The sequence below is a fragment of the Mercenaria mercenaria genome, chromosome 2 (genome assembly GCF_021730395.1).
Source record: "Mercenaria mercenaria strain notata chromosome 2, MADL_Memer_1, whole genome shotgun sequence".
Lineage (NCBI taxonomy): Eukaryota > Metazoa > Mollusca > Bivalvia > Venerida > Veneridae > Mercenaria > Mercenaria mercenaria.
The window spans coordinates 10,279,667-10,302,115 of record NC_069362.1 but is presented as its reverse complement, the minus strand read 5'-3'; the positions used below and the strand labels follow the sequence as shown (position 1 = coordinate 10,302,115).

General features: G+C 35.1%; 3 protein-coding genes across 4 annotated transcripts; all 3 read left to right on the top strand.

Annotated features, from left to right (window-relative positions):
- The first annotated feature begins 5,804 nt into the window (after positions 1-5,804).
- Positions 5,805-9,163, top strand: LOC123562564 (myosin-11-like). The gene is made up of 2 exons (XM_045355193.2): positions 5,805-5,946; positions 6,554-9,163. The coding sequence occupies exon 2, from the start codon at positions 6,584-6,586 to the stop codon at positions 8,843-8,845; it is 2,262 nt and encodes a 753-aa protein (XP_045211128.2). The 5' UTR covers positions 5,805-5,946; positions 6,554-6,583; the 3' UTR covers positions 8,846-9,163.
- Positions 9,164-12,324: 3,161 nt separating this feature from the next.
- LOC123562563 (uncharacterized) lies at positions 12,325-15,181 on the top strand. Of its 2 annotated transcripts, none has more exons than XM_045355191.2 (2): positions 12,325-12,436; positions 12,690-15,181. In XM_045355191.2, exon 2 carries the CDS (start codon positions 12,702-12,704, stop codon positions 14,715-14,717), a length of 2,016 nt encoding a protein of 671 aa, XP_045211126.2. In that variant the 5' UTR covers positions 12,325-12,436; positions 12,690-12,701; the 3' UTR covers positions 14,718-15,181. The 2 variants fall into 2 exon arrangements, with proteins under 2 accessions (XP_045211126.2, XP_045211127.2); XM_045355192.2 differs by having other exon boundaries at positions 12,340-12,436; positions 12,673-15,181.
- A 2,616-nt stretch (positions 15,182-17,797) lies between these two features.
- Positions 17,798-19,811, top strand: LOC123562562 (uncharacterized). The gene is made up of 2 exons (XM_045355190.2): positions 17,798-17,911; positions 18,577-19,811. Exon 2 carries the CDS (start codon positions 18,618-18,620, stop codon positions 19,809-19,811), a length of 1,194 nt encoding a protein of 397 aa, XP_045211125.2. The 5' UTR covers positions 17,798-17,911; positions 18,577-18,617.
- The last annotated feature ends 2,638 nt before the right edge of the window (positions 19,812-22,449 follow it).

Here is a 22,449-nt window from a genome sequence, read left to right as displayed (position 1 = left end):
TATACATGTACTAGATCAAAATGATTGTATAGATATGGCTTTTGATTTACCGCATAGATTTACCATGGATAACTGTATAAACTCGTCTGGTCTAAAATTAATAGATTTATGTTTGAGTAGTAGTTTGAAAATTGTTAATGGCCGAATAGGGGATGATGCTGGTATTGGAAGTTTTACAAATATGACCGTCAAAGGTAATAGTTTGATTGATTATGCATTGTGTAGTTATGATCTATTTAAGTCTGTTGCAGATTTTGTTGTACATGACTTTCAAACATGTTCCAATCATGCTCCAATTCAGGTTAATTTTTCTATCAACTGTCTTTTAGGTAAACAGAACGATAGTAATATTAGAACAAACGAGAAACTTGTTTGGAAGGCTGAAAAGGTACCATTATTTAAAGACATTATTAGCAATACGGTTTCAGAGTTTGATGATATAGTAAACAGTGTAATTGGCTCCGAGACAGAGTTTGATATTGGCATAAACAAAATTGCTGATAGTCTTTATAATAAAGCATATAGTGTTTTTGGTCAAAAAACACATGGTCAATGAAAGAAGTCTGATCGTAGATTTAAAAGCCCATGGTATACGATTGAATGTGAAAACGCCAGAGTTGTGTTTAAAGCGACAAGTAAAAGGTATAGACACTGTAAGAATGCAAAAAATTATGAGATTTTAAAAATTGCCCGGAAAAGGTATAAACTGGTAAAAAGAAAAACAAAAGCAAAATTTAAAGTGAAACAGAAAGGTGACTTGCATAATTTAGCGAGGAGTAATCCGCAAAAATTCTGGAGTGAAATAAGAAGATTTAAAAACAAAAAAACTGCACAAAGTACATTAACTAAAGAAGAATTTCATAATTATTTCAAAAACTTGTTTGCAGAGGAAAATGTATTCGTGAATAATGATGTAGAAAGTGAGCTTTTACATGATGATTATCTAACTGCTAATAATGTTGAAGAGCTAGATAAAGAGTTCGATACAAAAGAGGTTGAAAAAGCTATTTCTTCGTTAAAGTGTGGAAAAAGCGGTGGTATTGATAAGCTTATTGCAGAAATATTTACAGAATGTAATACGATTTTATCACCTATTTTATGTACGTTGTTTAACCATATGTTTATAAATGGTATCTACCCAAAAAGTTGGACTAAAGGTATAATAGTTCCTGTTCCAAAAAAAAGGTGATTTGAGCGATGTTAATAATTATAGAGGCATAACATTAACTAGTATATTTTCAAAGATATTTTCAACATTATTAGATACACGCTTAAGAAAATGGGCAGAAGAAAATGAGCTATTGACAGAATTTCAATTTGGTTTTCGCAGGGGAAAAAGCACGATAGACTGTGTTTTTGTTTAAATTCAATTATAAATAAAGTTTTAAATGATGAAAATAAGAAACTCTATTGTGCTTTTGTAGATTTTCGTAAACCCTTTGATGTTGTATATAGAAATGGTATTTGGCTTAAATTGATAAGATATGGAACATCTTTTAGAATTGTAAAAATGTTACGATCTATGTACGAAACTGTTAAATCATGTGTAAGAATTAAAGAATGTCTATCAGATTTCTTTGAAAGTAATTCAGGGGTAAAACAAGGAGATCCATTGTCTCCCATTCTCTTCATTTTCTTTATAAATGACATGTATGCGTTTTTGATGAATGATGCAATAGATGCTTTTAGCTTAGATAATATACAATTATTTTTACAGCTCTTTGCAGATGACACTGTTTTATTTTCATATTCAAAGGAAGGTTTGCAAAATATGCTAAATAACTTGAATCATTATTGTACAACATGGGGTATAAATGGCAATATAAACAAAACTGTTGTCATGGTATGTAAAAAGGGCAATAGACCAGAAAATGTTGATTTGTTCTACGGTCAACATAAGTTAAATATTGTTACCAAGTTTACATACTTGGGTGTCACTTTGTCAGCAAATGGTTCATTTTTTCAGAAATGTTTGTCTAAACAAGCTATGAAAGCGGTATTTTCATTAAATGCACTGTTCGGTAATTTGCACATGGATATATCAGAAAAAATTAAACTGTTTGATTCAATGATTATGCCTATTTTAAATTACGGTTCAGAAGTATGGGGTTTTCATAAAGCTCCTCACATTGAACGAGTTCATTTGAAGTTTATGAAATCTGTTTTAGGTGTTCGGCAACAGACTTCCAACTTAGCAGTCTATGGCGAACTTGGAAGAGTTCCCATGATTGTTTTGAGAAAAATAAGCATACTTAAGTTTTGGTACAGAATTTTGAAAAACCCATATTCATTGATGTACAGGTTGTTCGATATAAAGGATGCTCATGGAAATCATATAAACAAGTGGTCAGTTCAAGTAAAAGATCTTCTTGAGAGTTTAGGTTTTGCATTTTTATGGAATAGTCAGGATATTACAAATATACAGTTAAATGCAGTTATTCAAAGAGTTCATGATCAATACTTACAACAGTGGTTTAGCGAAATTAGGAATTCTCCAAAATTAGAAACGTATTGTATGTTTAAATGTGATTTTAGTGTAGAAAGGTATCTTAGTCTGATATTGAATGAGAAACATAGAATAGCTTTTACAAGGTTAAGATGTTCAGCACATAAATTATTTATTGAAGCAGGAAGATATAGAAATATTGATAGAAATAATAGAATATGCAGTAATTGTAATATGAATCAAATAGAAACAGAATATCACTTTCTTTTAGTGTGTCCTAAGTATAGAGAACTCAGATACGAATGTTTACCTAATTATTATTGTGCATGGCCTAATATTAATAAATTCAAAAGTCTTATGAATACAACGCGTGTTCAGCTAGTGAACAAAACAGCTAAGTTTATCTACTTAGCGACTATCAAAAGTGAATCATTAATTAATTAGTATAGATACTATTTATAAAATGTTGTAAATAACGTTGTAAATGATTACAATAGGCAGTATACTAGTGTGTTTGTTTGTCTGTTAAAATATGTGTTTCTTAGTCTCAGTGTGAATGGAATTAACTATTACTGTATGTCAATTTTATATATGTCTCTCGCACATTTGTACTAACATACTTTTCTCATATTTTGTATATATAACCGCCATCGATTGTAGTATGGCGATAGACATTGTAAAATGTTTGAGCCAATAAAAATCTTGAATCTTGAATCTTGAATCTTGATAATTATGATTGTTTTTTCATTAAAACGTTTCAATACAAAAACTATTTTTGTATATCTTAACTTCTATCATTGACAACCTTTTTTAAGTTCAACGATGCATGAGAACTATAACAATCAAACAGTAATATAAACATGCTGTCGTTTAAATTATCGTGCGGGAGTAGTACTTCAGTCTATCACCTAAAATAATCTATTTTACTATACCTTCATTTGTTCTTGATTTTGACTTAAATTTCAAAACTAATATATTTTTGTAATTACCATTTATTTCAAAAGCTCGCATCACTTGTTCTAACAATTTTTAGCGCCATCGAGTTGGTTCTTGTTGGCTGTTTTTGTTTCTTATTTTGATATTCATAAATTCTTTAAATGAAATACTTTCACTTTTTCAAAACAACTGCCTACCTTCTTAAAATATGTCTTTTAAATTAATAATATGAGCCGCGCCATGAGAAAACCCACATAGTGCATTTGCGACCAGCATGGATCCAGACCAGCCTGCGTATCCGCGCAGTCTGGTCAGGATCCATGCTGTTTGTTGAAGGCTTCTCTAATTGCAATAGGCTTTGAAAGCGAACAGCATGGATCCTGACCAGACTGCGCACTATGTTGGTTTTAACATGGCGCGACCCATATGGCGTTATAAATGTCTTTCAAACTAGCTCACAAGCAAGTCATGCACGAGAAGTGGGCGTGAGTTTCGTTCTCTTGAAGAAGATATTTCTGGGAGAAGATCAACAAGATCCACAACTCGCATCACAAAAGCCACGCATGCGCAGGTAATATATAGAGACAAATGCTTAAAATATATATGCATGTTCGGATAAAAACAAAGCAACATGGTCTACTTCAAATACTAAGCCAATCGTATGCGTGATATTTTGCTTGCCTGACTTAAAAATTGATTTCTAACAAGTTTTCATAATGGGTGTCTAGGGGAAAATAATAGCTTTGATGGCATTTTCGCGTATAGATGATATCTTACAAGAAACTTTTGACAGTGGTAAATTTAGCTATATTCTGTCATACGGGCATATAAATATAAAGGCCGTGTGGGATTAATTTTGAGATATTTGCCCATAATGTATAATCATATTCAATCTTTAGAAGGTAGAGTTGCCGGCTGTAATGGCGAACAAAGAGTTGCCGTTTATCCTTAGCTTCTGCTACGTTGTCGTATGCAGGACCCAGGTTTTATTTTAGAGTATCCAGATATATGACCTCTAGTGTAACAAAAGTGCATAACTACTTGAAATGTAGGGATAACGTATGTTTTGTCGCATGATAACATTTGAATCAAGAGGGATCGGTTGATCCCTGAGTCAGTTACGGTGAAGGCGCCGATGTGTCCCGGGGGATTCTGCAGAATCAAATATGCGATTCTAGCATAAAAGTCGAAAAACCAAATTAACAGTGTCAGAGTGTTCTTTTCCTCTTATTTTCATTTATGTGTTATACAGCCGAAATACGTATGCGTTTTTCTATGGGACGCACACATATAAATACTACTAAAAACAGGGGTCTTGAGTTCGAGCACCCACTCCTTCAATTAAAATCACTAACTTTCGGATAAGAGTCCAGTATACGTATGTTTCACACCTAGCACGAAAAAGAATCAGGGAAGATTCCAGAATTACACAATACCTGAAAAATACAATTAAAGTCATGTTCAACCCCTATGTACTTTGTTTGTATATAAGTTTGATTGTAGTCGTATCCGGTTGCCCAAAGGGGCGACTCCTCCAAAAGTGTATTGGTGATTTGTTACTTGAGAGATTGAAAAAAGTGCAAGGCACAAGCGATGTTCCAATTCTAAATGTCTTTGGTTATGCTCTTATTCTAGAAGTTTATCTTGTACTTTAGCGTGTCAGGTGTGTGTGAAAGTATTTTAATTGAAAGAGCGGGCTTCGCACCAGCGTCCTCTTGCTTCGGAGACCGGCATCCTACCACTGATCCACTGCGTCCGCTCCGTCTATTTACGTGACTCATACCACATCTATTTTTGACAGGAACTCAGGCAACGAATTGCATCAATTCCTATGAAAGGAAGACATGTACCCGACACGGATAATCTAAAGGTTCTTGGGGCAGAACTCAAACTTCGTCTAGCAGCCAACTGTGATATAATTAGTGAACACGGAAGACGAGGTGGAAAAGTAAATGTCATGACAGTATACAGTAGACATCGATTTGTCCCTATGTGGGACATTGATAGACATCAAGACCCGTCTTTACTATGTGAAGTCAAGGTTAAGGTCAAACCTCCGAGACTTCGAATTAATATGTGACATAACCTTTTGTTATAACGCATTTTGCAATATCAGTGTGTTTTTATAATTGTACATGTATTTAAATAACAACCATGATTTAAACAAATAAAGATCATATCTAAATCTCTATTTCAACCTGACTTACTTTAGCGTACACGACCAAACTGTAAGTAACCTAACCGTTTCATTATATAAATGTCTTCTTTTCGTATACTTTTAGCTTTAATTGATAAATACTAACGATATCAGTGGTCAGAATAATAAGGGTAACTACTACGACAATCTTTAAATGATGACTACGCAGAAGAGTCGCTTACCCTCATACGAAACAGAAAGAAAAGTGTAGAGTTTCATTATGTCTATATTTTACCATTCGAAAAGAAAAAAAGATATATCTGCGCCAGTGATTTCTTAAGAAGAGTATTTAAGCAGATCTAAACTTAAACCTAACCTATAAATACGGAAACTATCTCTGGGCATGACGGATATTATTAAATCGTTGGTAAGCATTGTTTATTATATAATAATAACTAAGCCTCGAACGTGCTTTTATATTTGATAAAAAAAATGCATTCTTCATGATGTGAAATAGTTCCTACGATGATCAAGTTTACTTGCAGAGTTTTCAAAATGTTTTAAATAGTTTATATGTATAGCTTGATTCATTGTAATGTTTATTTATTTTTTTCGTATTTAAATATGTTTTAAGTAGTTGCCATAGTAAACTTTACATGGATGACTAACTCATTGTAACTTTACCTAAGATGAAATACTTTTAAAGAACAGAAATAGAATTAGCATATACATTTGTTTTTAAAACTGAATTATTATTATAGTTACTTGACAACCTGGACCCAGTTGTTCGAAACTATAACAGGCGATTAAGCTAACTGTCGATTTAATTTTAGAAAACTTAGAAACTACAAATGTACGAGTTAAGGATTATAAACACTAAAACGTCTTTACAGTAAAATTAAAACATGCTAGTGTTTTCCACCAAGACTAGTATCTTGAATTGAAATTTAACAGCCGGTTAGTTTAACAACCCGTTAAAGATTCGAACAGCTAGGCCCAGGTCCATTTAGTATATTTTAATTTTAATATTTCAGATTTAAAAGACAGCAGATAATTTTACAGGCATGTTTACAGTTGTAAATCATCCGCACGAATTTGAGTATCGGCGGAACGTAGGGGAGCCTCGACCTGAGATCATCAATCACCGAGAACAAGAAACTAAACGATGGTCAGAGAAAATGAGAAATGAAGAGAACACATATAAACACCTTAAAAAACACCGTGATTCACTTCTTGAATCAGAGTTGATGTATAAAAAGACTATAAAGGAATTAGAAAAAGAAAAGGCTGAGCTAATTAAAATTTATGAGCCAACATACAATGAAAATAAAGTATTAAAGAGTGTTTTAGAGCATGGCCCGGACGCTGTCAAAATGAAAAAGTTGCAGAAAGCTCGGAAAGAATTGGGAGAAGAAGTAGAAGCACTTAAAGATGAAAATAAGAAATTGACAGAGCAAATGCAAGAAATTATCAAGAAAAATGCAAAAGCGAGAGACATTGTATTAGAAAAAAGCTGGAAAGATGTGCTTGCCGACAGTAAGAAAAAGAAAGAGAAAAATGGGAAAAACCATACCCAGTGGCCTTTTCCTAGTAAAGAAGTTGACAGAAACAAAAATACAATTGAAAAGGATAGTATGAATGAGGATGACGTGTATGACTTACAATTAGACAACGTCGAGAAAGAAATACAGATATTGTTAAATAATGTGAAATATATAAAGAAACAGAAAGAAAAACTAGATTATGCAATCTCAATGGGGAAAGGTGCTGTTGTTAGAAATTCTGTTCTAGAAAATGCAATACATGACAAACTTGATGAAGATCTTAATACATTCAAAGGTAAATTAAAGAATGCAAAGAGAAAACATGATGACATTAAACAAAAAATGGAACAAAAGGAAAAAGATGTGACAGAAAGGAGGATAGAAGGAGAAGAAAATGCTGAAAAGAAACCATTAACTGAGCGGACTGAAGTTCTGGATAAAACAAAAAGCTACAAAACAAGCGAAACACAAACAGATGGTCAGACTGGTTTGAAACATGACGGATCTGCCAATTCGCCAAATGAACTGAAATCACACAAGAAAAGATATAATAAGCCTCAATCTGACCGTGCAATACAGACTGATTTTCCTAAAACTGAACAAGTACGAAAGGCAAATAAAGAAGTTAATCGTGCAATACAGACTGATTTTCCTAAAAATGAACAGGTACGGAAGGCAAATAAAGAAACTAACCGTGCAATACAGACTGATTTTCCTAAAACTGAACAAGTACGAAAGGCAAATAAAGAAACATATTTAGATCAATATGAGAACAAGAAGATGAAACTCCGAGAAGCAAAAGAAATGTCGTCACAGAAGGTTTCTTCACGGAAGGTTCGCACAGAATACGCAAAGAAACTGGTTGTCAGAAGAGGTGCAAGTCCAAACAGACTTGAAATTACCTACCGAGATCCAGTAGACAGTTGTCAAGTTAAAGACACTAAACAAGACAAGAAGAATGTTCCAGTGAAAAGAACTCAAGCAGTGCATTCTAACGACAGAGACAAATTTGATGAACGTTTGCCTGTTCTCACAAAAGCCAAGAATTCAAATACAAGGACAAACTTGATAAATGCAAGACCTAAATCAGAAGGTGATGACTATCTAAGTAATCAACAAAATATTTCTGATTATAAAGATATGATAATGATACCGGAAACCGATGTAGTTCGAATGTTGAAGCATAGCTACTCAAAGAAACCAAGAAACAATTTTGAAAAGTCAAAAATAAAGTCAAGAAGTAATATAGACGTTAGAAGGACAGAACCATTTTCAAAACATATTGCCAAGAAAAACGTTCCAGCAAGTCTTCCTGCAACAAGTAGATATTCTAATGAGCCTGTTTTAGAAGAAACGCATTCTTGGAAAATTGAAAGTAATTTACTGAACTATGCTGATAACCAAATGAATTCAGTAAAGCCGGTGAAAGAATTTAAGTTGGTTGTTCCAATGCAAAATAACTTTGTTCATTTTAAAGACGAACTGGGCAACGAGGAAATGGATAAACGAGACGAAAGTGCTTACGATGAAGTTCTTGTCGATTTAAAAAATCAGCACAGACAGTCTGCACAGGATGTATATCAGGAATTTGAAAGGACAGTTCAAACTTTTAGAGAATATAAAGATACTGCCAGGGAAAAGAACAAACGGCAGCAAAATAAATCTGGTCTCTTTCCAAGCATCGTTTCCCAAGATCATATTAGATTTACATCTGATAGTAGGCAGGTCACTGGAAGAGAATTAAGGCAGCTTCTGGAAAATAGAAGAGTGGGACACACCTAGATATTTTATATTACGGCTCGGAAAATTTACAGCAAAATTAATTCAAAATTCACATAGCATATTTGTCTCCCTTGCAACGTCGAATTCAGTTGTATAACTATCATGTATAAAATGTTTATGGGCTTTATTTTCTATAACTTTTCATTAGTATACTAAAATGAACTGACGTATCAGTGAGTACAATGTGCATGTTTAATTGCATATTAAAGAAAGGTATCATTAGAGTGTTGAATATCTCTAAGCATTTATTATTTATCGTCAAAGCAGATGTTACTAAGGCTTTCTATTTGATTCCTGACAATAAATTTTAACAACACACCACCTTCCTTATGTCTTTTTTCTTTAGATTAGGCATATTGCTACTCTGGTCACTACAAAAGCTATTATTTAAAGCATTTTGCAGCTGCAATATTCCTAACATTGACTAGTCTAGCATTCATATTCATTTATAATTGGGTTTGGTTAAATTTTCCTGACTAAATAGCGAACAGTGCAGATCAAGATCCGTTGGTCTGCACTGGTTGCAAAGGCAGAATCATTTGCTGCCAGAAAGCTAAATTTTAAAGAATACTACCATCTACAGCAGTTATACAATTCTATTACATTTTTACATTGTAGTAGTTTTATAAATGATAATGACAATTTCCCTCTTAGACAACACGGTCTGAAATGTTGCACATTTTCTTTCAACCCAATTCATGTGTAAATACTTGTTGATATTACGATGAGATATTCGCTTGAAAACAGCGAAAGACAACAGATCAACACTTTCGGGTGCCATGGAGTTTTTCGCCTTAATTCTTGTGCGCCTTTTTAACAAGCTGAATGACAAGACTGAGAACAATTCATTGCAAAGTTTAACCCAGAGACAGTTTCTAAATAAAACATCTTCCGCACATAATGATTAGTTATATACTTTTGTATCATCGAAATTTCTATACTTACATCCTTATATATAAAAGATATTTACTCAGGTTTTTTATGTGTTGGGTTTTTTTTAAGAAAACACTGATTTTATTTGAACTTTTCAGACTTCCTTTTAAAAAGGATAGCTGTCGTTAAATGGATTAAATCGGGTGTCTTTGTTCAATATGATTTCGTTGAAATTTGATACGTTATAAAGAACATATTAATCTAAATATGTGATATAGCCCGCCCGCTTAGCTCAATAGGGAGAGCGTCGATCCCGGGCGGGGCGTACGTTCTCCATGATGGATTGAAATAAAAGACATTTTGTCTGAAATCATATGTCCTTCACCTCTGGGCCAATTCAGTTCACTATTGTGGCATACGCCGATTCGCCGCGGGCAACCGGCTAGGCGTTCCTTTGGCTTCCCGGCACTGCCCGGGTATATCCGGCGTACGCCGACCTGCGCGGGTCTTGGGAGATAGGCAATGCGGCAAATCATATATATTCGCGATATAGAATCTGGAAAATTTTGGGGTATTTACCAGTAAAGGTAGAAACATACCGCCGGGCCGTTCGTTTAGTGATAAACCGGCGAGATTTCTTGCCACGTGCACTCATGTGACCGGCATGTCCCGGTTGAGTGAAACGAATTGGCCATGGGAAGTTGGCAGTAACTTGCTGAGAACAGGTTTGTACTGGTACGGAATCCAGGAACACTGGTTAGGTTAATTGTCCGCCGTTACAAGACTGAAATATTGTTGACAAGAGGGCCAAGATGGCCCTAGGTCGCTCACCTGAGAAACACACCATAACGGTATAAACATTTTTGACCTAGTGATTTCATGGAAACAAATATTATGACCAATTTTCATTAAGATTGGACCAAAAAATATGGTCTCATAAGTGTAAACAAGTATTTTCTTCAATTTGACCTAGTGACCTAGTTTTTGAGCCAAGATGGCCTACATTCGAACTTGACCTAGATTTGATCAAGGCAATAATTTTGACCACATTTCATCAACCTAAATTGAAAAATACAGCCTCTATCACATACAAAACGTTTTTCTTTGATTTGTTTTAGCGACCTAGTCTTTGAACCCAGATGATCCATATTCAAATTTGACCTTAATTATATCAAGGCAATTATTATGACCAAATTTCATGAAGATCAATTGAAAAATACAGTCTCTATTGCATATACAATGTTTTTCTTTGATTTGACATAGTGACCTAGTTTCTGACCCCAAATGATCCACATTCAAACTTGACCTAGATTTCATCAAGGCAAACATTCTGACTAGATTTTATGAATATCACATGTAAAATGCAGCCCCTACTGCTTATACAAGGTTTTTCTTTAATTTGACCGGGTGACCTAGTTTTTAATCCCAGATGACCCACATTCAAACTTGACCTAGATTTCATCCAGACAAACATTCTGATCAAATTTCATGAAGATTTGGTGTAAAATGAAGTCCCTATTGCATACACAAGCTTTTTCTTTGATATGACCTAGTGACCTAGTTTTTAAACCAAGATAACCTATATTTAAACTTGACCTAGATTTGATCAAGGCAATCATTCTGCCCAAAATTCAGTAAGATCAGTTGAAAAATACAGCTTCTATCGCATACACAAGGTTTTTCTTTGAAGTGATCTAGTGACCTAGTTTTTGACCTCAGATGACCTATTTTTAAACTTGGTCTAGATTTGATCAAGGCAATCATTCTGACAAAATTTCATGAAGATCAGTTGAAAAATACAGCCTCTATTGCATACACAAGGTTTTTCTTTGATTTGACCTAGTGACCTAATTTTTGATTTTCAGATAATCCATTTTCAAGCTTGACCTAACTTTTTTCAAGACAATTATTCTGACCAAAATTCATGAAGATCAATTGAAAAATACAGCCTCTATCGCATACACAAGGTTTTTCTTTGATTTGACCTTGTGACCTAGTTTTTGATCCCAGATAACCCATTTTCGAACTTAATTTAGATTTGATCAAGGTAATTATTCTGACAAAATTTCATGAAGATCAGTTGAAAAATACAGCCTCTATCGCATACACAAGCTAAATGTTGACAGACAGACGACAGACAGACAGACAACAGACGCCGGACATTGAGCGATCACAAAAACTCACCTGAGCAGTGCTCAGGTGAGCTAATAAACGGTGTTGAACCCAAAACAAACAAACAATCAAAGATATTCGATAAAGTTTAAAGATATCGAGGGGCATTAGAAATTTTGGTTACTATATAATATGTAAAAGAAAAAATGTCAATCAATATGACTGAAAAGAAATACGAAAGATTCTTATAAATTAAAATTAAAATTGAAAAGAATGAAAAAGCATTACAATATTATTCAAGATAGATTTAAAAGATAGCTATTATTTATATTCAATGATGTTCAAAAAGATCTGTGTACTAAACATCTGTTAAATTGTGGGGTTAAAACCCAAACAAAACCAAATTATCTGCATGGTTTCTCCCCATTCTTTAAGGATATATTTATTTTTTGAGGGTATCAAATTTCTAACTCGCGTTTACAATGAGATCAGACCACAGATAGGTGCCTGAACGGCTCAGTCGTTTTCGTTAACATTAAAATAAAACTGTTTTAATTTTAATGTTAATTGTTTTTTGAAAGTTTTTAGCGAATTAATTGCCTAAAGGTAATAATTTTCATTATCTTATATGGACATTTTAATGTTGTTGAAATAAAATATCTGACTCATGTAAAATAATCAAGCCAAATAAATTATTTTTACCGGTAATTACTTTTCTGCTGCTTACACCTTAAAGGGATCTTTAAAACTGGTAATATGTATCTCTTTTTTCTGAATAACCGTATAAATTGTGTTTTGTCTCTTGAATTATTGATGCAGATAGTTAAACTATTAACCTTTAGTTATTTATTCCTACAAGGTTGCACACGTGATGTTCACTGTAGTTCCAACGCCCGAGGTCAAAGACCATCGAGACCAACGGGCAGCTTCTGGGGAACCGGTTCCGCAGATAATCGACCATCGTCACCGGACTCAGCCAAGAGAAAACTGGCTGGACGGGCGCAAAAGTAAGCAAGAGACTTACGAAAGTATCAAGGCGCAAAGGGATAACTTGGTCCAGTCTGAATTCAAATATAAGAAGATGATAAAGGAACTTGAAAAAGAGAAGGAAGACCTCCTGAAAGTATATGAACCTACTTATAATGAAAATGAGCGATTGAAAAGTCATTTGTTGCACGGGCCTGGTGCTCAGAAAATCAAAAAATTAAAACAAGAGAAGAGAGAATTAATGAGCGAATTAGAAATTGTAAAGGAGGAAAATGTCGAAATTACTGACAGAGTTAAAGAACTTGAAAAAATGTTTTTGTCTGAAAAAGACTATTATCTTGAAAAGAAATGGCGCGAAGCTATAGAACGGGGACGAAAAAGGCGCGAAGAAAAGGATGCCGGGATATCTACACAAGGTCCATTAACCAATGCAAGGAAACCAAAAAAGAGAGACTTAAAAACAGTAAAAGATGAGGAATTTGAAAAACAAGATGTATATGATTTGCACATAGATAATCTTGAGAAAGAAACACAGATACTTCTGAATAAGATAAGGCAGTTAAAGCAAAATAAAGAAAACATAAATTATGCCAACTTTATTGGAAAAGGGGCTGTAACTAGAAATGCCGCGATCGCAAATGCAATTAACGAGAAACTTGAACGAGATCTAGAAACATTTGAGGAACGTCTTGAAAATTTAAGGAAGAAAACCGGAAAATTAACTAGTGATACTGCTGAAGAAATTGTTATAACGGAAAAGAAATCGAAACCAAAGCAAACTGGTACGAAATATTTTAGGACAAAACCTACCCAAACAGATGCACTGCCTGAACAAAATGAACTTGAAAAAAAAAGCAACGAAACTAAAGAACAAAACGTTTCAAACGGAAAGTCGGTTTTGAGGAGCACAAACAGATCAGGTAAAGAAATTAACAAAAGGACGTCGTTAACTAAAGTCTCCACACCTACTGATGATGATCTTTTAGAAGCACCCGATTACAGTACTAATAAAAAACACCATAGAATAGTTTCTAAAAAGTTCAAGCAAGATTCAGATGGCGGAAACAGCGAGACCGTACACGCCATTTGGAACGTCAGTCGCACCTCAAATGAAAATAAAGGTTATACATCACCTATAGCCGAGCATTGGGCCAATCTAGCAGTAAAACTTAATGAAACGGAAAAGTACGGAAAAAAGAAACCATTTACACACAGAAATAAGGTGTTTCGCTACAAAGGAAACCAACATACGCCTTCTCGACAAATACAACTTGTATCGGAAGACGAAAATCAAGAAACTGAAGAAAGTGAAAGAAATTCAGCAAAAAGTCAAAGAAGTATTCTATCAGTAAGTTCTCAGTCAAGCTTAGAAGTTAATTCTCAAAATAAATACATATACGATATACCCAGACATGTTGAACAAAAGCCTGCCAGAGATGTAAAACTAAAAGCAGATGAAAATAGCAATAAGAATGCCGATACTGTATACAAGACATCAAGGAAAACAACAAATACGGGGGAAGTCATTCGGTATATACCTAGGCAGTACAGCTGGGAAATGACTAGTAGGGTAAAATATAGTGGTGATCAAATGGGAAGATATAGCAATGGACCAGAACCAATCGGTCGACATAGAAAACAAAAGCAGGATGTCAACACTTCTAGAGAGTTTCGTTTAGAAAATGAGAACAGTCAATCAAATTTGCGAAGCACAGTAAACAAGCCTTCAGAAGTAAGGAGCGAAAGAAAAGTATCCCGAGATATCAAACTGAGACAGCGGGCGACACCATCAGACGATGAATTTCTAGAAACAAGAAATACATCTGCTTATGACGAAGTGCTAGCTGATATAAGAAAAAAGTATAAAGATCAAGCACAGAAGCAAACAATTGAATCTTAAGTACCAGACAGCAGTGAAGACAACAACCGAACTGAAACTGCACGGTAACCCGAGAAGAAATACGACCGAAACAGAGCTTGCGGATCTACACAGCAAGTTGAATTAGAAAATGATGGTCTTGCAGTGAATAACAGAGAGCAAAGAGACATCATGTGAGGTATACAGCCTGAAAATATCTACAGCGTAGATCTGCTTTGCATGAATATAAGCTCTTATGTTGTAATTCAAAGGTTGGGTTCCTTTTACACAAAAATATAAAAATTGTAACTTAATACATCTCTAACTTCTGACTATGAAACTGTGCCATGATTTATTTACATGGTACGAGGTATATTAAATTTGTTTATATCTATTTCATAATCAAGGCCTGAATTATTCTATATTACATATATAAAAACACAGGGTTGATATTAAATGCTATTACATAATAACGTCAAGATGTTAAATAAATTCTTTATATTCCAGAGTTTTGTTCTTTTGTGTTACTCTTGCCATCAATGCCTAAAACAGAATTTGAACATAAAAATGTGAAAAGGTATCAAAATCCTTGAAAGTTCTAGAAACGATGTAAGCACAGCTAATGAAAAGATATCCGTTATTGAATATGTGTTTGTTTTCATAACAGCCCTGTAATGACTCGAAAGTGTATCGTGCGCCGTCGAGTCATTATGACTAACCTCGGGTATATGTAAGCTCATTGCGAAAAACATGTTTATTGATACAATTTTATTAAGCGATTACATGGGAAAAAACACTTTTCAGTTACAGTTTACAATGATTGCGACACGTCAAGTATAAACTGTGGCAATACCGGACCAACTTCTGTATTGCCCAGGACAATACATTTCGAATAAGTGCCATGTCTATACGTGCAATGCTGGACCTAATAGGCCTGATTTACTGTAATCGTGTAAAAATAAGCATATAGTATGCTAGGCATTATGCATAACACGTCACTCACGTATGGTGGCTGATTTGTGCCATTTCGTTATTTCGTTCTGTCGAAGCGGCAGAACGACAAACATCGTTATGGCGCCCAGACGAATGTAGCCCCGCCGAACGCCGCCCAGCAAAAAGCGCACCACGCCCCGACAAACGTCATCCCACTGAACGTCTCCCAGACAAACGTCGACACACCGAATGCCGCCCCGTCGAACGTCGCACCGCCAGACGTCGTCTTTTCGCCTTCCGGAATAGCATGATACTAGTAATATTAATCAAGTTCAAGACAAAAAGCAGTTAGATTTTTATAGTTTTATTTGTAAGTCACTAGTGAAGTGTTACCAGAGGAAATTGCTCGCTTATACCCCTACTCTTCCACTCCCTCTCCACACCCAACCTATCCCTCGACTTCCAGTTCAACAGTGCATTCATAAGTAACTCGATATGTAACTTTAATATTGCAAGTTTTTTTTTCCTTCAGTTAATATAGATAGATAGAGGGCAAAATATGTGCGTCCGTCCGCTCGCCCGCCATATCGTCCGTCTTATACTTGTCTAAATTACAACTTTTGGCATACATTGGGAAAATATCATATGCCTGTCTCAGTGAGATGGATTGTCCCAAGAAAACACAAGATCCCTATTTGAAAGGTCGATGTCACTCTTTGCTGAGGGGACTGAGGGGACTGAGTGATTATGTCAGATCTTATTGAGAAGTCATTTACGTAGAGTACACTAGTAGAGCAATCTCTTTTTATTTCATATTGTGGGTGATTTGTGCCATTGTCCTCTATCTATCTACATGTAATGAAAACATCTTGTAATTCAAAAGTTACACATCGTGTCACTAATTGATTAGAAAGATTTAGGGGAGTGGGGAAGTGGGTGTGGGTGGGGCAAGAGTGAGCAATATCCTCTGATGACACATTGACTAACAAATATGTAAATGTATCATAACTATTAAAATCTTACTAACCTTTATCACAAGTCTGATTAATACTATCATGTCAATAATGTCATTTCGGAAAGGCGACGTTTTGCGGGGCAACGTTTGTCGGAACACCATAACGACGTTTGGCGGGGGCGACATTCGGCGGGGTACCATGAGGGTTGTCGTTCTGTCGCTGTGCAGAGCGAAATAACGAAATGGAACGAATCAGCCACCATATTTGACTGCTAAATATTGTGACCTATATGCCTTGACTAAGAGTACTATTGTGAAAATAGCTTGTCTGTAAAAGATCATGCAGATGTTAAAAATATCAAAACATTTTTACGTTTTAATCTAAATCTGAAATGCTTACAAATGCACAATTCAATGAACACGTTAATTTCATTGTTTTAGTCTAATTTCGATATTATTGTATATTCAAGCCTTTTTGTCAATGTTTATCAAACCCTTCATTATCTTTAAAGGAATATGTTTCAATGTCATTTTTCTCCTCTATAAAATATCATTTTCCATAAGTATTATTTAAGCTGATATTTTCTGAGTAACATATAATGCAAACTTACTTTCATAACTTAAGCAGTGGACAGTTTTTGTTATAAACAATATAATTTTGAACTTATTGAATATGTTGATTTAGAAATGACGTTACAACATTGTTTTTTTTTTCTAAATGCAAAACATTTGTCAAGAATTCTTGAGAAACACAGAGCTGCGATTTCAAAACGCAAACTCGTGTTCTCGGGTGTATGACCAAAATGTTGAATTTTGAGGTTTTAAGCTATATATAGGTTGCTACAATAGTATGAACAAAATGGAGTCATTAATGTGGGATGTAGGCAAAATGGTAAAATCTCGTACGGACAGACGCACAAACTGACAGTTCAATCGCTATATGTCCGTTAACATTAATATAAAGGCAAGAAGCTGTGCATTATGATTTGTTTACGATGAGAACTTTAAAGGAAAGACACTTTTGAATCTTATGTTTTTGGGTCAAAAATGTCCGTCTGAAATTCGTCATTTTCAGATGAGCGATTGGTATAATTAACTGTAAATTATTCAGCGAGTAGCATTACAGTGTTTACTTTCAACAATGTCATAAACTTGTATAGACGTTTCTTTTTATCTAAACAATAGAGTTATATCAAATTGCATTCTTTCATTTTTATTCATTTAAGCAAACAATATCAAATGGTCGAATTGTTTTCTAAAGATTAAAGTTTAAAACTCCACAGTGGCAAAGCTTAAAAAAGATAACAAAATATAGCAAAATCACAGGATCTCTATCTTTAGCAGGCAGGTAAGGCCATTTTTCTGTATAAAAAAAACAGTGTTATGAAACTATTTTTAATAAACATTTATACCTGAGTCAGCGCGATATTTAACATAACATAATGATGTGCTGTCAGTGTTTAATTAAAATATCAGATATAATTTCGATTAGGAGAGGGTCGGACATCAGACCAAGGTATAAAGATGACGAGAATTTCATTCCGTGATGTAACAAATGCTCTCATCGTTAAACTGACAACAATACGTATAAGTTATATGAGCCGCGCCATGAGAAAACCAACATAGCCTATTGCAATTAGATAAACCATTAGCGACCAGCATGGATCCAGACCAGCCTGCGCATCCATGCTGTTCGCTAATGGTTTATCTAATTGCAATAGGCTATGTTGGTTTTCTCATGGCGCGGCTCAATTGTTAAATGACTGTGTTTCATTTATATACTCACAAAGCGCAAAAACATAAAATTGTACTGATTTTTTGGTACGAAATGACCACTGTTCAAATTGCAATAAACAATCGTTAAAACAGATAAAAAACTGTCTACAAGATGTTCGTAATAAAGAAGTAAGTGCATATTTCATATGTACAAATGATGTGCCCAATAGGAAGAGTTTATATGACTTCTGTGAAACTTAATGTAATACATGTATAAATTTTTCAAATTTTTTGCAGGGTATTTTTTACATCATGTGAAACATATTGAGTGGTTAAACATGTATACAACGGTTCCACGCCCTGAAACTATAGATCACAGACCGAATTCAGGCGAGCCGTTACCCGTTATCATTGATCATAACAGTGATGGAAATACTGCAAGATGGAAAAAGCGGCATAGAAAAGAACAACTTCCATATGACACATTAAAGAAACACCGTGATACATTACTAGAGGCAGAATTTAAATACAAGAAGACGATTCGAGAGCTTGAAAAAGAACGAGAGGAGCTTGTTAATACTTACGAAAGGGCTTATCAAGAAAATAAGCAATTGAAAAGCATTCTTGAACATGGTCCGGACGCAGCGAAACTAAAGCAGCTGTCGAAAGACAAAAAGGAACAGAAAGGTATAATAGATCAACTACAGGATGAAAATAAAGCATTAGGCGATAGACTAAAGCAACTAGAGCAGTTAGAGAAATTAACAAATCCAGCCAATGATCTGTTGGAGAAAAACTGGAAGGAGAGATTAGATAAAGTAAGAAAGATGCGCGAAGAAGAAGAAGCGATTCCAACGCAAGGTCCATTTACTGGAGGGAAACTATTTAAGAAAAAACGTGTAGCGATAGATGACACTAGTTTAGAGGAGCTGGATACGTATGACTTACAATTAGATACAATTCAGAAAGAGACACAAGTTCTTTTAAACAAAGTGAAACAGCTCAAACGTGAAAAGGAACAAATCGACTACACATTGATGATGGGTAAAGGAGCTGTCACAAGAAATGCTGTCGTTGCAAATGCGATCAGCGAAAAGTTAAACAGAGACTTGAATAAATATTCAATACGGTTACAAAGACTGAAAATTAAACATAAAGGTGCAAAACGGTATGTTAGAGAGGTGAGAACCGTAGTCGTTCTTGGAAACAGAGTGAGCAAAGAAGATTCTCTGCCGCCACTTGAAACAAAAAATCAGGAGCCAGAACCTACTACGGGAATCATAACATATAGAGTAAAACCAGGTGTCAAGTCTCCTTCTACAGAGGTAAAGCCGGCATGGTCCATTTCCACGAAGACGTCGCAATCTAAGGACACCAAAGTGCCTGTCCCAGAAGGAAATAACTGGATTCCACCAAAGCACTTCGACAAGCCGGGTACATATTCTAAACTTCACCGAAAATCTATCCAGCCAATAGAGCAAATAGAGCAAGAAGTACCAGAAAATGATGCGCCACATGTGCACAACAAATAGTCTAATCATGGGGAACATTTCTGTGTATCATTCAATGCAATTAAAAGTTATGGAGCAGAAAGCTTTATACTTGACCTTCAATGGTAACTTTGACCTCTGATTGATAGGCATGGGTCATTCAAGCAACACATCATCTGGTTATGTGTGTGAGTGTATATAAAAATGCTTCAAGGCATTTAGAAACTACGGAACAAAAAATAATTTACTTTTTTCAAAAGTGACCTTGACCTTTGACCACTAAGCATAGGTCATATATGCGACATACTGTCGAGGAACATTTGCTTGTAGTGGTAAGAAATCCTTCAATATACATAAAAGTAATGGAGTGGAATTTTTTTACTTGACCGTAAACAGTAACCTTGACCTTTAAGTGACAATCATAGATCATGTGTTGACCTTGACCTATGACCTACAAGCATAAGTCATGTATGTGTTTATGAACCAACCTGGCTTGAATACTTTTTGAGTAATTGCAGGGTACAGATTTGCAGACTGATGGACAGAAGGCATTCCTTTAGTCCCCTACCGCTGGAACACAGGTGCATAAATTCACATGCAGGAGTTTAATATTCCTACATGGTTTCAAGACTAAGTGTAAGTCTTTTTTGATGAACAAAAGGAGGGACTTGGATGAACAGGTGAACAGACAAACAATGGCAAATTTAAGTGCCACCCACACCCCTCATATTTTTAGGGGGGCATAAAACATTTGATGGCCCTTCTGTGCTAGCTATTTCCCTCATATTAAAGTAATTCTCATCCTATATGAGGTTTTGATTCCACAGCAATGAGGGGCAAGTAATTTAACCTTTACCCTGCTAAATTTCTAAAATGGACAAGTCTATCATTCAATTTTGGCAGTACTATTTACTTTTTCAAGGGGTGTTCACTAAACATTTACTGACTGAATAGCAAACAGTGCAGACCATGATCAGACTGCATGGATGTGCAGGCTGATCTTGGTCTGCACTGGTCGCAAAGGCTGAATCACTTGCTGACAGCAGGCTAAAGGTTAAAGCCAGTAATTTTTACCACTAATGACTTGGCCAAGAAGATGCAGATATGTGCAGAAAATCTTACAAAGACTTCATTCATGATGACTAAATCTAAATAATTGATAGTCAGTTTTACCTGGTTCTTGATCTTCTTTAATGCTGATCTCTATAAAACTCGGTAATAGTACAGGCGAATGATTGTTTGTGTCCTGAAATATATACATGGTTGTTACAACATAGAAACATAAGTCTATAGCAAAGTCACAACCATTTCCTGACAGCAACTTGACACAAGTCCCGTAACTCTTGTTTTAACTTTTCACTGCAGCAAACCTGAATATGAACTAGAGCTATCACTAAAAGTGATGAATGTACCCCCGCATGCACTGACACAGTACATTGCAATTTGACGCACACAAGATTGCATAATTATGTGGACTGTATGTATATAGACTGTATGTATACAGTATAGTAACAAAAAACCAAGTCCCATAACTATGCAGAATATTTATCTAAATAAACGTAACATGCACCATGCACAACTAGGGTTGGTACTGATCACTTGTGTGAAGTTTCATTAAATTGTGTGCAAGGGTTCGGAAGATTAGGCGCGCACAAGATTGCATATGCAGACTGTATGTACATAGTATGTTAACAAGAAACAAAGTCCCATAACTCTGCATTTTTTGTTGTTGAAAGAACCTAACATGTCCCATACACAACTATTGTTGTTACTGATCACTTGTGTGAAGTTTCATTAAATTCTGCCAAGGGGATGAGGAGAGATGGTGCGTACAAGATTGTGTCTATGTATATAGTATAGTAACAAAAAACAAAGTCCTGTAAATCTGAAAAAAAAAATTCTGAAAGAACCTAACATGTCCCATGCACAACTACTGTTGTTGCTGATCACTTGTGTGAAGTTTCATTAAATTCTGTCAAGGGGATGAGGAGAGATGGTGAGCACAAGATTGTGTCTATGTATATAGTATAGTAAAAAAAAACAAAGTCCCGTAACTCTGCAATTTTTTTTTCTGAAAGAACCTAACATGCCCCATGCACAACTACTGTTGTTACTGATCACTTGTGTGAAGTTTCATTAAATTGTGTCAAGGGGATGAGGAGAGATGGTGCGCACAAGATTTTGTCTACGGACAGATGGACAGACAGACAGACAGACAGACAGATGGATGGACAGACAGACAGACAACCTTAAACCAGTATACCCCCCCTTACAACTTTGTTGTTGGAGGGTACAAAAAAACTGCAATGGATCATGAGAATGCCATAAACATGGTTTAAAATCAATTTCTGAAGAAAACAAGTGCTGTACTATTAGTGACAAATGCTCCAAAGCTTGCCCAAGAATGCTACAATTGTCTGCGCAAAATATGCCAGAGTATGAATAATTTTGTGACCAGACAAAAAACAAGAGTTTTCGAAGGACAGCAATGCTCGACTATTCAACAGTCTTGTCAACTGAATGAATATAAAAGTCGAAAAAGGGACATAATTTTGTAAAATTGCAAAACAATGTTATGGAATCTGTGCAATGCATATCAGCTCATGACAATGGACAATTATGTGAAGTTTCAAACCATTCCCATTAGTGGTACTGAGATACCAGCTTATATACAATTATA